Source organism: Strigops habroptila, chromosome 4, assembly GCF_004027225.2.
Source record: "Strigops habroptila isolate Jane chromosome 4, bStrHab1.2.pri, whole genome shotgun sequence".
Taxonomy (NCBI): Eukaryota; Metazoa; Chordata; class Aves; order Psittaciformes; family Psittacidae; genus Strigops; species Strigops habroptila.
The window spans coordinates 16,767,031-16,782,573 of record NC_046358.1 but is presented as its reverse complement, the minus strand read 5'-3'; the positions used below and the strand labels follow the sequence as shown (position 1 = coordinate 16,782,573).

The 15,543-nt window shown below is 39.2% G+C and overlaps 1 protein-coding gene across 9 annotated transcripts in view; it reads left to right on the top strand.

Annotated features, from left to right (window-relative positions):
• Nucleotides 1–15,543, top strand: part of NUMB (NUMB endocytic adaptor protein) — a 101,883-nt gene that overhangs the window by 53,390 nt on the left and 32,950 nt on the right. For 8 of the 9 annotated variants that reach the window (XM_030483403.1, XM_030483406.1, XM_030483402.1 and 5 more), the window contains exon 2: nucleotides 11,753–11,896. In XM_030483403.1, the coding sequence (XP_030339263.1) occupies nucleotides 11,771–11,896 (126 nt within the window). In that variant the 5' untranslated portion in view covers nucleotides 11,753–11,770. Of the gene's footprint in view, nucleotides 1–10,380; nucleotides 10,538–11,752; nucleotides 11,897–15,543 lie in introns of those variants that run through there. The other variant, XM_030483400.1, reaches the window with a different exon arrangement.

Genomic DNA, 15,543 nt, shown 5'->3' with positions numbered 1-15,543 from the left:
GCTTGTATCTGGCTTTACTAAGCTAGCTTCTGATTTGATTACATTTATGTAAAGCAAACAGATTTGGGAAATAATCCTGTTAGTTCCTGGTAATGTTTTGCAAAGAGCTATTATGGTAAGAGAGTTATGGAACAACTCAAAACTTGCACTGGACAGGTGTATATTAATTCCTAATATAATAAAATATTTTTGTTAATAAAAATTTATGTTCTTACAAGTCAACTGCAGTTGCTATGCTGGACACCAGAGTGAGTTCTCTAAGAACATTCTGCCCATGTTTTATGTGAAGGTAAACTTTTTTGTGTGGCTTAGGCTTACTGAGGGGTGAGCAAATGATTTTCTGATACTCTGGCAGCCAGAAAAAAGTAACTATGTCTTTTCTGGTGGCTCATTTTTATTATCAAAACCTGCCATTTTCACAAAAAAAGCTTGACGCAAAGCCTTTGCAATTTCACTTTGAGTTATAAATTAATATTAAAAATGCCTTTCGTGAGACTCGCGCTCCTCCTCTGCATTGGCTGCAGTTAGAAGTGTGGCTCGTTTAGCCTGAACAAGCTGAAGAAATTGCACAAATAAAAGGACCTTCATTTTTATCTAACTATTGGAGGATGGGAGCAAGTCCAAGTGTCTTGAACTGCCACATAACAGCTGCCAAGCAGTGACTGACTGAAGTGCTTGGGCCCACTGCAGTAATGGTATAATGAGGAGGCATCTGTCATCCCGTGAATGTATGAGCTCATTTTTTTCTCACACATACTTCATGGCAGTTTAAGATAACTTTCGGTTTCTAACTGAGATTGGCTAGTGCACACAGGGCTCATTGCCACCATAATTCAAATTTTGTGAGCTATCTGGAATATACAAATTCACGTGCTTGTTCTCATTTAAATGTCTTGAGCTATAGAAACTTCTGCTTCTGTGGCTTTGGGAAAGGGAGATCCTTACAACGCAGCTCTTGCTGCTCCTAATGTAGCTGGGTGCCAACAACTCTGCTGTGATGCTGTGAGAGCTGTAACACAGGGGTAAAGGGAGACCAGCTTGGGAGTTATGCTGGTTTGCACCAAGGGGTCTGTAGCGCAGTAATTCTCTCTGATACAGTCAGTGTTGGATCCTGAGGAAGAATAGAAGGTTAAAGCGGGCATCAAATAAGCCCTCCTGACTGTTCAGCTTGGAATGGGTGATTTCCTGACTGGGAGGCTGCACCTCCACTGTAATCTTGAATAGCCTTTGGAAGTTTTGATCAAATAATTAAACTGGGTGGGGTTTCTTAAATCCTTTTCTAGTTTTAGTTTGTAAAACATCCCAGGGCAAGGAATTGTGCAAGTTAATTCTGTATCATGAGAGAAATACTCTTTTATTTTGGAACCTGGACAGCTAGAGAATTCCATTTTTTCTCCGCTATTTCTACAATGTAAGAATTGGACATAATTCCCTGATCACTTTCTGACACTTGCGGTAGTATAATTTTTGTAGCTCTTCCCAACAGCAAATTGCTTGTCTGAGCTGAAGTCCTTCGATGTATCTAATCTGTCCTTGAACAGAAGCAGTTGATGTAGTCCTAATTATCCTTATTACCTTCCTGCACCTTTTCATTTCATTTTGGAAAGGGTATATTAACTGCAAGAACTATGTACTATTGAAGCTGAGTGCAGTCTGGTCTTACACTGGTTTTGCTCTGATCCTGTCAGAATAATTCTTACTACTGTTTGTTTATTCAACAGTTACATTTTTAGAGGACTAAGCATGGGAATTATGATCTTTCCTAGACGATGGTAATAGCTGAATTCATATTCATCATTGTTTATATTTAGGGTCTTTCTCTTACCCTTCTTCCATGTGTTTTTCTCTGCTGTTTTTAATACAGAATAATTTCATCTTGTGAGATACTCTTATATCATTAAAATCAGTTTATTTTTGTCTACTCCAGAACATTTTGCATTAACTGTAAACAGTCAGTTAACTATTTGCTTTTGAGAACATACATGAATAAAAATCCTGTTTCCAGCAAAAAGTCCTGTGTAACTCCCCATTCTGCATCTGAGCATTCTGTTATTCTGGTGGATTTACCTTGTGTGATTTACCTGGTTTCTCTATATCTGAATCCTCCTTGGTGGCACACTTGGCAGCACTACTGTCAATTCCCACTGATGACTTCTCATAAAGGTGATACTAATTTATAGTTTGTTGTTCCAAATGCTTCCAGAATGTGGGCAATGTGGACTGGACTTTTAAGTCTCTTGTGTGCCTGTGCAGAGTGCAGTTGCTGGAGCAGTTGTCCAAAATGCTGTGGCTTACACTTTTGTGTTGAGCATGACCATTGTATATGAAACACTGTGTAAAGCTTCAGTATGAATACACTTTAAAATCTTGCTAAAATGAATCCTCCAAGTAATCTGGTTGAGAGTGCATGTTAGATCCTGAAATGGGTGCTTGGGATCTGTAGCTTGTTTGTCAGCTGCTTCTGCTCTCACTTAAGATCTAGGAACAAAAATATAGTGTGTGTTCATATGTTTCTATTCACAGTAAGTAGTAATGATCAGCTCAGTAGTACAAAGATACGATTTACTGATTTATATTTGACTTTTGCTACTCCTAAGCAGCAGATGTTTGCTGTACTGGATACCATTCCTTATCTATTCAAACGCTGATTATTTGTATTTGTGACTGAATTACCAATAAAATATGCTTATTTTGCTTGTAAAAGTTACTTTCTTTTCATTTTGAAAATGCATTTATTTTTGTGAGATTTGGCACGCTTCAAGCTTTGGTTCTTGGATTTGGAGGATTAAAGGAAATCTTTCCCCACTGTTTCATTCCTTTTTGTTCTTTCTTCAACATCTAATTGCTTTTCTAAAATGAGCGTGTATTTGTAAAGGTACCTTTTAAACCTGAGATGTTCAAGTTTGAAAACTATTTAGTTGTCTGAGACTTAGCTGCCCTAAATGTAAATGCTTCACTTGGAACTGGTGTGACTTGGTTAGTTAAAATTCTTCCCATGCGTGCAGATGAGCTGCAAAGCAGAATTGCTTGAACTGTTTTCCACAAGACTCAGCTAGTGTTTCTTTAGAAAATTATTTGTTTATTTTCAGTTGTTATAGGTGGTGTAATTCAAATCCATTTTTATTACATAGTGTTTGAGAGACCTGCGTTTTCATTAGTGGCTGACAGTCGTTGGCAGGGTATTTTTAGAGTGAGCCTTTAAAACAGGGATTACTGCCTTATATCTCTGCACTTAAAGCTTTTAGCATATTGTGTAGAACCCTGGTCAGAGTTTGCAAAGCTGTGGAGTCTAAGGAATTGGAACGTTTGCTTTAGAACAGTTATTGATGGAGAAAAGGAGTCTTGCTTGCTTTTATTTGCTGAACTGCACAGGTTTGGGAGAGGCAAGTGATTTCTCTTATAACTGCTAGAAAGAGCATTGCATGTTTTTGGGACTAACTTCCGCCTTGCAATGATCAAACTTGTATTTTGCTGACAATTTAAGAGTCTGAGTGTGGTTGTTGTGCTTGGTACTTCAGTTACATACTGTTGTGGAATACTGAATACTGTATTTAATTGCTGCAGTCTGGGGATATTTATGTTTGAAGAGTGTGGCGTATTGTACAGAATTCTAAGCTTTAGGACACGGCTTCTGGTAGCTGATTTTAGCTGCTCAGTTGTTAACGGTGTATTGGCGTACAGTTCATGATTTCATTTCCTGGTATTTTGTAAGCTATCTCAGTTTTTGCTTAACTATGTTTTTTATCCAGTAAGATGTTGGTGTTGTAACATTTTATTTTTTTTTCCCTTCTTCCACCCTCATCCATGGTGCAAGCAGAATTGTCAAGTGCTCTGGAAACAGCTGTGGAATGCTCATGTGATACTTTAGCTTAGGTATGAGACAGCAAGAAACCTGATGGATTTGAGAGGATGGCTAGTACCTCACATCTTATAATGAGAGTGTATTGCAACTTTGAAGAAATTTATACTAGTGTTACAGCTCTGACTTCTTTAGTCTTACATAAACAGTTTAAAGTTGCTGTTTCTGCTGTGTTTTCCAAGTATGATCTAAATATTACTTTCCCTGCTGGAAGGTGAGTTTTCTACTGCTGATATACTTGTTTCAGTAGTCTTTATTTCGTATCCAACATTTCATTTTTCTGCAACAGGGAAAATCCTCTTAATTTGAAATTTAGATAACAGCAGCAACAGCACAAAATGTATTTACTGGCTCAACAAATGAACTCATGCTTCACCTTTATGTGTATTTTGATATCTTAGTATGCTTACTTGTAGTATTGTGTTATTAGGTCTTAATTGGGTAATGAAAGGGTAAATGGGTTGGAAAGCCATGTGGTGAATAATGTGGTTAGTCATACTGTATTGCGTAAGCAGGACTGTTAGTGAGCATGCTCATATGGTTACATGCCTTTGTTTGTTTCAGTGTGACAGTGCTGGATTTAATTAGATTTTATGGGATCTAAACTTACAAAAAGGCTTAAAGTTCAGCATTCAGAATCTGACACATGGGGTGACCCTTTCTTCCTTAGAAGATAAGGGTACTCTGTGTTCTTGTGCTGGTGAATAATTGCAGAGAGGCTGTTGCAGGGCAATTGCAGCAAGTTTTGGCTAACCTTTACAGTAGACTTGGAAAGATAGGGCATTACATGGTTTTGTACTGTGTAAGTGGGAGAGGAGGGGAGACTGTTTGTTTAGTAGTCATGCTTAATAAGGATTTTTCCAAGAAGTAAAACTCCACTTTGGCAGCTTCATAATAGACAGGGACAGACTATTTACCTTGGCAGCAATCAGCTTGCTTTCCTAGCTGCTTCTTTCTTAATAAATGAGAAGTTTTTACCTTGTCATCTTAAATTTAGAGATTCCCACTGTGCATTAGAAAGCAAAATAGATCTAAATGTTTTGAACCACGTCTTTATATTTGCTCTTGTACTGCTGGTAAACCTGCCAAATCAAATCTTGTCCCAAGAAAATGGCTTGAAACAAGCATATTTCCTAACTGATGTCCTTGTGTCTCAGTTACAGCCAAGATTTACAATAATGTTGAAGTGTCAGCAGAGAACTGAGTTTTACAGGAAAAAAGCAGTGTGGAATGCTCTTCTGAAATATGAATGTGTTGGGTGGTTTGCATTTCTTTGTGCAGACCTTTGTGGATTTCATAATAAAATTCAAGTTTGGATAATACTAAAAAGATACCTGCTAGACATGAGTGTTCGGACAAGTGCGATGAGGTTGTACTTGCACAAGATCATAAAGCCACGGAGTTCTTTGAGGATAGAGATCTTCACAACCATGCTAAGGAATGTTTCTGGAGTGTTTTCCTAGTAAGTAGGTTAGGCAAACACTTTTTTTTTCCCCATGAGATTAAGATAGTTTGCATGTCCTCTTAGGTTTACAGTATCAGGTAACTTTGGCAGGAAAAACACATCCTTATTCAGAAAGCTTTGATGTCAAGCAATGCCTGGTATTTCTGAAGAAAAAAGAAACCAAAACGTATTGGAGATGGATGAACTTGTTGCTCTGGGTTTCAGGCTCTGTTTGGCTTGGTCCTTTTTATATTAGCAATATTAGCTTCATTTCACTGGGGAAGAGCACATAGGAGCTGACAGTTGTGCAGCTGCTCTTACCGGTGCATGGCCAGCAGGCAAAAGAGGCATGAGTAAGACTTTTTTTAAATAGTCTCATTATAATATATTAATTGAATTAGTTTTATGTGGAGGTGTGTAAATTTTAGAATGATCCCTGTTACAGATTGTTCTTAAACCTAGATTTCCCTGCTGTTTGAAATGCATACTTCTAGGGATTTGGTCTGTTCCTGGTTGCTCAGGCTTACAGGAGGACTTGTGCTATAGAGCAGTGGCATGGCATTGGAGGAGGGGGTGTTCCCTCCCATGCCCTGGCTACTCTGTATTTGTTGCAGGCTCCAGAGTACTTTGCCCTTATTTGACCCATGACTTCCTTTTTTTCTAAACTGGTAAATAGGAAACAACACTGGATTCTGAGAGAAAACAAAGTAATCCCAAAGCCTCTGAATGTTTCTAAAAAACTAGCTGGAGACTCAAAATCAATTTTTATCTCTTTCCATTGCAAACAAGAGAGCCCACATAATTGGATGCAGATTAAATAACTTTTGGAAAGGCTAGAGTTCAGAAGAAATGTAAAAATGTGTTTATGGATTGTAATGCTTTTTTGTCCTCAGTGTTAAAACTGTACGTGGTTGTTTACTGTGAGATTTGTAGTACCTCTAGTCTAAAATCTAACCATTTAAATTTGTGAATGCAGTTCAGGTACCATTACTGTCCTTCTGCCCTGAAGATGCTGTAGTTTGGATCACATTGTAGCAACAACTTCTATGCAAGAAACATTTATGCAAAATGTAAACTAACTGCTTATCTGGAGGTATGGGTACATATGTAAACTCCTGCAAGGCAAGCTAAGTTCCAAATGTGCATCATTAGTGGCTCCCACCTGATCTAACTTCAGTTAATGTGAAAGCTTACCCATGTCTCGCTAAAGGGAAAATTGCTGGATTGTGCTCACTGAAGGGTAAAAGTGAACACATTCATATGGCGGAGCAGCTAACAAGACATGAATTAACATGCTAGTTTATCTTGCAGCAATTTGTTCTGCAGCCATAACCTGATGGTGCATAAGGCAATGAAGTCAAGAGTGCTTCAGCATGCACTTTTATGCGTGACAACGTCGTTTATTGTGGCAGGTACTCCCGCCCTGACAAAAGCCTGGTAAAACTCCTGGTGGTGTGATCAGCAGGTACAAAGGTGGGGAAGTTGAGTCCTGAATTAATATGGAGGCTACATGACCTTATCTGACCACAGATCAGATTTGACTGGGCTATACATGGAACCCTGCAGGGCAGGCATTTTGAATCGGTTCTCCTTGGAGCAGCAGGCCTGCAGGTGGAGGCTTTCCCCTTGACTTGCGATGCTGACCAAGAGAACTCCTTGAGGTTGAGAGCCCTCCCTTTATTAGGGAAATGATTGTGCATTTTGGATCGTAGGCCATAAACATTAAGAATCAGCAGTGTAGTGACGAATCCGTGTGACATCCTGAATCGGTAGTTGGTGTTGTTAGAGCTTTATTGAGATTGAACAATAAATTTCATTTAGCCTCAATTTATTGGTTCCGTGACATTTCTGTGTCTGTGCTGCCCCTGAGTTGTCAGTGAACTGGTAGGGGGTAAAATGATAACTTTTCACGGGGTCAGAAGAATAATTATGCCAAAGCTCTCCTTAAATTGGCAATGGAGCTGTGTTTGCAAAATATATCAATTTGCATAAAAAGAAATGGGAACATAAATTTATGAACTCGCTATGTGAATAACTTCCGTCTTTTCAATGCCTTTGTAGATGCTTGTGTGGTGCTTTAGGAACCTGTCTAATGTGTAGTCTAATCTTGTAATCTCTTGGATGGCAAAACTGGTGGAGGTTTTCTTGTGTGTGTGTGGTGGGTTTTTTGGGTTGTCATTTGGTGTGTGTTTGTTTTTGTTGGGTTTTTTTGTTCCCCCCGTCAATAGGCATGGCCATTCAGATGTTGAGCTGTCTGCAGTTAGCTACCTGCTAGAGATAACCTTGATATGTAACAGAACCCTACGTGGCTCCATTTCTTTTCTCCAGAGGATCTCAGTGCTTTCAGCTGTTGTTACTGTTTGTCTCTGGTATAACACTATGTTTTGTGACTTAGTTAGATTTTGAGTTTCCCATCTTGGTTTTTCACATGGGTTTGTCTTCAAATACTGTTTCTTTGTTGTTGTCTCTCCAGGCCCGAGCTAGATTTCGGTTGTAAAAGTGAAAAGGAGATAGTGTCTTTGGTGATTTGGTTTGCTTCTTCTTGAGAGGTGGTGGTGGTGGTAAAATATTTTTAATTATAATCAGTTGCTAAATATGGAAAAATCAGGAATAGATAACTTTCAGCCTACATAACTCCAAAACATAATATAAAACTTTTTACAGTATCAATGATGCTGTCAGTTTAGTAGAAAATACCCTACCATCTTGTTGCAGCCTAGGTTGGTGTCCCTTGTTGTGTCAGCAGGCATGCTACACTTGTATGGAAATGTGAAGTGCACTGCAAAGAATTCAGGTAGAAAAAGCTCTGTTTTTCTCTAGAGCTCCTGAGCAGGGATCTTGAGCTCTAGACAAAATTAGTAGAATTTTCAGCACTAATTTGAGCAGTGCATGTGCTTCTCTCCTGATCCTCAGATATGCAGCCTGCGTGAACTGTTTTACTTCACACTTTCCCATCGGATGGCAATTCTAGTTATATTAGGCTGACATGCATGTTACCAGCAAATTAGGTGTTTATAGTGCAAACTATTTTGCAACATACTCAAAACAGTCTGACATCTTAGAGAACCCGAGTATGGCAGTTGGAGAAAGCTCAGTGACTGCCTGGCCAGAAGTTAATTTTGCTATTTGTCAGCATTTCTATTAAATGGAATAAGCTGTTTTTAAACAGCTTGTTGCCAACATGACCTCAAAATTAGAACATGTAGGAAAATGGGTTTGGTTTTCAGTGAAAAGGAAATATTTTTGGGCAAAATGCCACTTCAGCTTTTCATAGGAAATGTAGTTGAGGAACTCATATTCTCATTGTCCCCTGCAGATTGAGATTCCTGGTCAGAATAAACCTCCAATAATGTGCCAGTCTCATGGGGAAAAAGCTTCCTGGGAGAAGACCAAGGAAGTGCTCACATAAGCAAACGTTGTGATAAGGCAATTAGGCTGATTTCACAAGTGGTATAGTGGCTGCATGTGGTTCTCAGTTCCTTGTTTTGTTACTTACTGAAGCTTTTGAGATTCAGAGTTACCTTGAAAACTTTTCCCCAGGTTGTGTTTACACGTCTGTAGGCTTGAATTTTTTACAAAGTACTTTTTAATTAGTCATACTTGGAATACCAGCAGATGGACCTGCTCAAGCGAGTCCAGAGGAGGCCATGAAGATGATCAGAGGGCTGGAGCACCTCTTCTATGGAGACAGGCTGAGAGAGTTGGGCTTGTTCAGCCTGGAGAAGAGAAGGCTTTGGGGAGAACTTAGAGCAGCTTTCAGTGCCTAAAGGAGCCGACAAGAAAGCTGAGAGGGACTTTTGACAAGGGCAGGTAGGGGCAAGACAAGGGGGGATGGCTTTAAACTGACAGAGCGGGGAGTTAGATTAGATACTAGGAAGAAATTCTTCCCTGTGAGGGTGGTGAGGCGCTGGAACAGGCTGCCCAAGGAAGTTGTGAATGCTCCATAGTGTTCAAGGCCAGGTTGGATGGGGCTTGAAGCAATGTGGTCTAGTGGAAGGTGTCCCTGCCTGTGGAAGGGTGTCCCTGCCCGTGGCAGGGGTGTTAGAACTGGGTATGAGCTTTAAGGTCACTTCCAACCCAAAATGTTCTATGATTCTGTGAGACTTACTGCATCTGTTTGTGTCAGTATGAGTCTGTTGCTCTTTTTGGCAGAACACATGTATCTATGTATCTCTGAGTGTCTATGCCTGTTTCTCAATCACCAGAGTGCAAGGTCAGGCAGCTGAGCTTTAAGCTATGTGCTGACCAGACTCCTGAGCTCTGCACTGAAGCAGCTGGAGTAGTGTTGTGGCACTACCTGTCTTCAGCAGGAAGAAGAATGGGTGTATGTCCTCATGAGCTGAGGTGCCATGTGTAGATTTGCTGCAGTACATGTCACCTGCCCAAGGTGATTGAATGCCCCCCTTGAAATTCTGGTTCCTTTAGACTTGAGTGTGCACTGACTCCTCTGTCTGCAGTCTGCAGTTTGTAAAGCAAAAATACATAACTAATACTGCTCTAATGCCACTATAAGCCTTAATGGAGAATAAAAGCCTGGCATCTCCTCTTAAAACTTCCAGGATTGTCTTTGCACATTCAGAGATTTTTGAAAGGCTTTTTAGCTTGTAAAATAAAGAAACTGTGTTTGTAGAGGTTTTATCCCAGCTGGCAACTAAGTCCCCTAGGGCTGCTCGCTCGCTCCCCCCAGTGGGGTAGGAAAGACAATCAGAAGATTAGGTAACCTCATGGGTTGAGATAAAGATAGTTTAATCAGCAAAGCAGAAGCCACACACACAAGCAAAGCAAAACAAGGAATTCATTCACTGCTCCCCATCGCAGGCAGGTGTTCAGCTATCTCCAGGAAAGCAGGGCTCCATCCCATGTAATGGTTACTTGGGAAGACAAGTGACATATCTCTGAATGTCCCCCCTTACTTTCTTCACCCAGCTTTATATGTTGAGCATGACACCATATGGTGTGGTATATCCCTTGGGTCAGTTGGGGTCAGCTCTCCTGGCTGTGTCACCTCCAAGCCTCTTGTGCACTCCCAGCCTCCTTGTTGGTGGGGTGGTGTGAGAAGCTGAAAAGTTTTTGACTTAGTCCAAACATTGCTTAGCAAAAACTAAAATATCAGTGTATTATCAATATTATTCTCACCCTAAGCCCAAAACACAGCACTATACCAGCTGCTAGGAAGAAAATTAACTGTTATCCCAGAAGAAACCAGGACAGGAGCTGCTTCAGCTTTTTTAGTGGTAAGAAATGTACATGTTTTTTATTTTGCACACATGTTCTCATTTCTAAATCCTACCAAGGAAATTGAAGAAAATATTTTTTTACTAGTTATGTCAGGTCTTTTGCAGCTACAGAGGAACATAGCTAATGTTGCTCTATAACTAGATAACTGCAATTGAGAATCCTCAAGCGCCTTCCTGTCCCTGTTCTTATGCTGCTTGTTAGGGCTTGTGGCTATTCTAGGTACATGCCCCCTTCAAGGGAGAGTTGTTTAGCCTTTGCCATACATCTCAACCCTTCACTTCACTTGCAGGAGACATTTGGATTGCTTGGAGTGCCACATCTTACTGCTTTCAAATGCTCATCAAGCAGCTTTGAGTGCAGGTGTTTGCTGCAAGAGTGGAGTTTGGTCTGGTGGTTTGTTAATGCAGAAATACTTCAGGAATTATCCCTTATGCTGAAAGATTGCTCTGCTATGACTGTTGTATAGATGGCAGCAATGTATAGATTGGCTTGTATGTATAGAAACTGATACATAAGAGAATAGTGTATAAAAAGCATCTAATTCTAGGCTTTGGAAATGTAATTACAGAACTGTCTTCTCCTTTCGAAGAGGTGAAACTGTAATTGTTCAGAGATTTACTTGGGACATGGAAGTCAATTCACTGCATTTCTCATTTAAATATAATGACTTTTACCAGTAGATTAAGCAAGGGCTGGACTGTGCCTCTCAGTAAAAACAAATTCCTATCACTCATACAGCCCAAGCACATAATGTTAGGAGCAGTTTTTAGGGCTATGAATCCTTGCCTTGCATAGGTGCCTTGGAAGCTTGGGCTACTGGTGTCCTGCTTGGTTGCTCTAGGTAGGTGTTTAAATCTGGGGAGGCAGCATTTCCTGTGCATTGCTTTTCAGAGCTTCTCTGTCAGTTATTTTAGGTAACCTTATGCTCAGAGTAATAGTTATTCCTGGGTCTAATGCTTCAGTTGCTGTGGAAAGGCATTAAACAAGTAACGTGGATTTGTGTTTTCAAGGATAGATATTCATGTTGAAGTGAATATCTATCTTTCTCTGAATCCATGTCCAAAATATTTTCCTTTCACAGATACCTCTGTTCATATTTGCAGAAGCTCAGATTTTCCACAGGAACGTTTGTCATGGTAGTGGTTGACCCAGAGTGGTTAAATGCACGTTTTGGTGCCTATTGGCAGTATTCTTTGTTTTTCTTCTTCTAGGACCTGAAAATCTGAGAAATGAACAAATTACGGCAGAGCTTTAGGAGAAAGAAAGATGTCTATGTCCCAGAGGCTAGTAGGCCTCATCAGTGGCAGACTGATGAAGAAGGTGTTCGTACTGGCAAGTGTAGCTTTCCTGTTAAGGTAAGAGTTTCTGCCTTTCTTTCGGATATCCATGAGGTACTCTAACCATGAATTATTTGGGGCTTTTTTTTGGCAAGCATCAGCCAGCAACATGCTTCATTACACACTGACCTATTTTACAGTCAGCTCTCATTGCAGAGGATGTGGCTTTTCTTTTTTAAAGCCAGATGACTCATGTAACAAATGCCTTGGAAAATCAGTGTCTGAGATATCCTACATTATTATCTAGTTCAAATAAATCGTGTAGCTAGGCAGAGGAGTAATGTAATATTTGGCTTAATTTTTCTGGAAGAGGAGAAATGATAGACCTCCTGGATTGCATGGAAAGGTACTTGGTTCTCTCAGAAGTGGAGTTATGGTTATAGTTTGACTTGTAAGATAAAGCAGTGGGTTGTGCTTAGAAAGGAATCCTCCTTTTTGATAACTGAAAACTTTTTACCTAAGTAATACCTGGGTTTCCTTCCATTGCTTGAGGTTATAAGCACTTGTTAAATTCGGAGAGTGTTTTCTGTGCTACGATTGTGGGTGTGTGTATATTACAGGCTATTAATGCATGTGTAACTGAAATGACTTTCTTGAATTCTAAGAACTCATTCCAGATTATCAGAGTATTATAAATAGGTGTTTTCTTTTGTTTCACCAGTCTTCTTCCTCTTTATTTAATATTTTGGAATAATATTTAATAGTCATACTTAAGAAATACAATGAAAAAAAATGTTAAATTTAAGGTGTTTTGTTGCATATAGTCCCCTTATAATCAAAAGCTCTCTTCCTCAAGGCACACTAATAGTAACTCTACAATAGACTGTAAATGGATGACAGTTATGGAAAACTAGTGGATGAAATATCTGTGCACAAGGAAATCAGTCCTTAGCCTGACACCTAAGGACCTTTTAATGGTTTTTATCTGTATCATAATTAAAGTAATTCTGTCTGATAGTTAAACAGGTGATGTTGGTAGGTGGAGCTCTTGAAACTGGCTGTTACATATCTTTGTAAAGGTGTGTGTATGTGCAGATGTACAATAAATTTGAGATAACTGTCACACTAGGTTCATGCCCAACTTCACCTTACCATAACTGCTTATGTGTGCTTTTACATATACGAAAGTGTATATAACATTTCTCATTTATTATTGTTACTTGCTTATTTGTCTTGCATTAGTTTTCTGCTAGAAGGAAGGAACTGTAATCCAGTACTGAACAGAAATGGTGTTTTGCCAGAGCTTTGAAAGTAGGTAACTGCTCTGTGGAAGCTCAAACTTAGATTAAGGTTTAACACTGTCTAGGAGCAAACAAAGTTGTTAGCTTAAGGATTGTTTGTTGGTTTGGTTTTTGGTTTTTGTTTTTTTTTAAAATAATTTGGCCATTAGACAGATCGAAAAACAAAATGCTCGGTTTTGAGACACTGAGTTTCAGTTAAAGTTTCAGTCCTTTACTGAACACATAGGGTGTGAATCACTTCTTTCTGTTCAAAGACTTTTTTTTAACTCTGTCAGGACTTGAACTTATAATGACAAATACTTCCTGTATTTAAATGAAGCATTCGTCTATTCTGGGCACATGTACCCAAAGTCAAAAAAGGTTTTGGGCTATTCTGTGCTGAAGAGGCATGGAAATGGATGAGTCTTTGCATCCTGTCATTATAATGGGACTTACTCACCCTTATTTGCCTGCTTTATATTGGATTTTGCTAAATTAATTTAATCTGTTCTTTGGAAAAAATAATCTGAAGCAAACACATCTCGACATATGTTTCTTGAGTTGGTCAGAATGGTAGACTATTAATGTTTAAAGAATTTGCAATTAGGTGAAAACTTAAAGTCAGAACAATTTGACATTAAGAGGTGTTTTAGCTTATTTAATTACAATTTATCTTTCAAAATCCTATGCCTTGAGAATGGGCAGTAGTGGAAATTTTTATTAGGCTTGGGATGCAAAGTGGGTGTTAACTGGTGTTTAATAGATACAGAAAGGAAGTATGCCATTGTGAGTGAACAAGATAAACCAGATGTAGAGTCATTGGTTTAGTGGGTGGTACTATATTTTGCTTGCAAAAAGAATAGAACTTTGTGCTATTGAAGGAGAGTATCCTGTCACGCTGTTCTTGGGTATTTGGAAATTCATACATTCCAGGAAAAGTATGCTGTCTCCTCTGTCCTTAAATATCTGATGGGGAGACTTTTCTTCCTAGTGCTCCTCAATGGAGCAGAATAATCTGAGATATCTGGGGGAAAGTGGTTAATAGGAATGCATTGAAATCTGATACATGGTGAAAATATCCTCATTTTCTTAAAGTACCTAAATGGAAATCCCGGTGGTCCGTTCCCTGTAGTATAGCTGCTTAACCACAGTTTAATGTGTTTCTGGGAGGATTGGTCTGTCCTGACGCTTTATAGTCTGCCTTGCCCACTGTCTAAAAATCATAAGCTGTAGTTTTTTGGAGCCCAGAACATAGCTGAGTGGCAAGACTGAAGTCTGACTTTTGCAGGGATGAGAAGATATTACCTGTATAGCTGGTGAAGACCAGAGAATTGTTAACAAATGTCTCTACAGCTGTCTTTAATGTTTTCTGTATGAAAGTAAAATACATGAAACTAATATAGTAGCAGCCATGTTGAGAGCTTTGTTTCTTCTAATGCTTGCTATTTTATTTAGGTTAAGACTCTAATGTTCTTTTTTTGGCAAGAGCAGGCTAGTGCAAATGCAGAGTAGGGAATGTTTGTTCTCGGTTTCTCTTGTAAAACAGAATGATCATGAAAGTTTGATGGGAGAAAGGTATTTCACTCTCTTAAAGTAGTGTTAAGTTAGTTTGGTTTTTAACTTCTTGCCTTAGGCATTTATGTTTTGCCCAGAGTTGGGGTGTTTGTAGAGTGCTAGCACAGATTTATTCTTTTTTAGGTATTACAGAACATGTGGAAGCACTTTGAAAGTTGTGTTGCAAATAGGATTTCATCCTGCCTCCAGGCTTCATTCTGTTAGTGTTGGACAGGGACTCCAGTAGCTGTTCTTTAATTGTACTTTGAGGATGCTGTACTGCAAACAGATTTAATGTTTCTGAAAGGTTTTCTACATTGGCGTGGTTCTCGAAGCTCTTCCTGTGCTACATCCACAGCTGATCCTTATTGTTAATTAAAGTCTGTAAGTGTGCTGTTGGGTTTTGAGCAAATCTGATGTCTTTATGAATTGTCTTTATTCCTGTAGAGAGGATGATCTGTGAAAAGTATTGGCAAAATTCCTATTACATTGTTGCTTTAAAATTCAGGGAAGTGGATTTGATGCACATTGGTTCTCTCCAGAGCTGTGATCATAAATTTGGAGGTGATGATAGTCCTGGGTGTATATTGTTACTTTTGGGCAATAGCACTCTTTTTTTGTTGTTTTGTTTAAGTCTTGTGTGTTTTCCACTAGTTGGAGTGGCTGTGCTGTATCTAATCAGCTACCGATCCTATTTTCTCAGTCATCTTAGTGTGTGTAGGATGTATTTACAGATACACTGTGCTGGAAATCTAACCACACTTGAGCTGTTAATCTGACACATTCGAAATAGGGCCTTGAAATGGCTCTGGCTTCCCTGCAGTGCTCTTCTGCATAAACTGCTTTAAATCCACTAAAGTTACATTGAAAGAAGAACCAGGATGCTGGAGC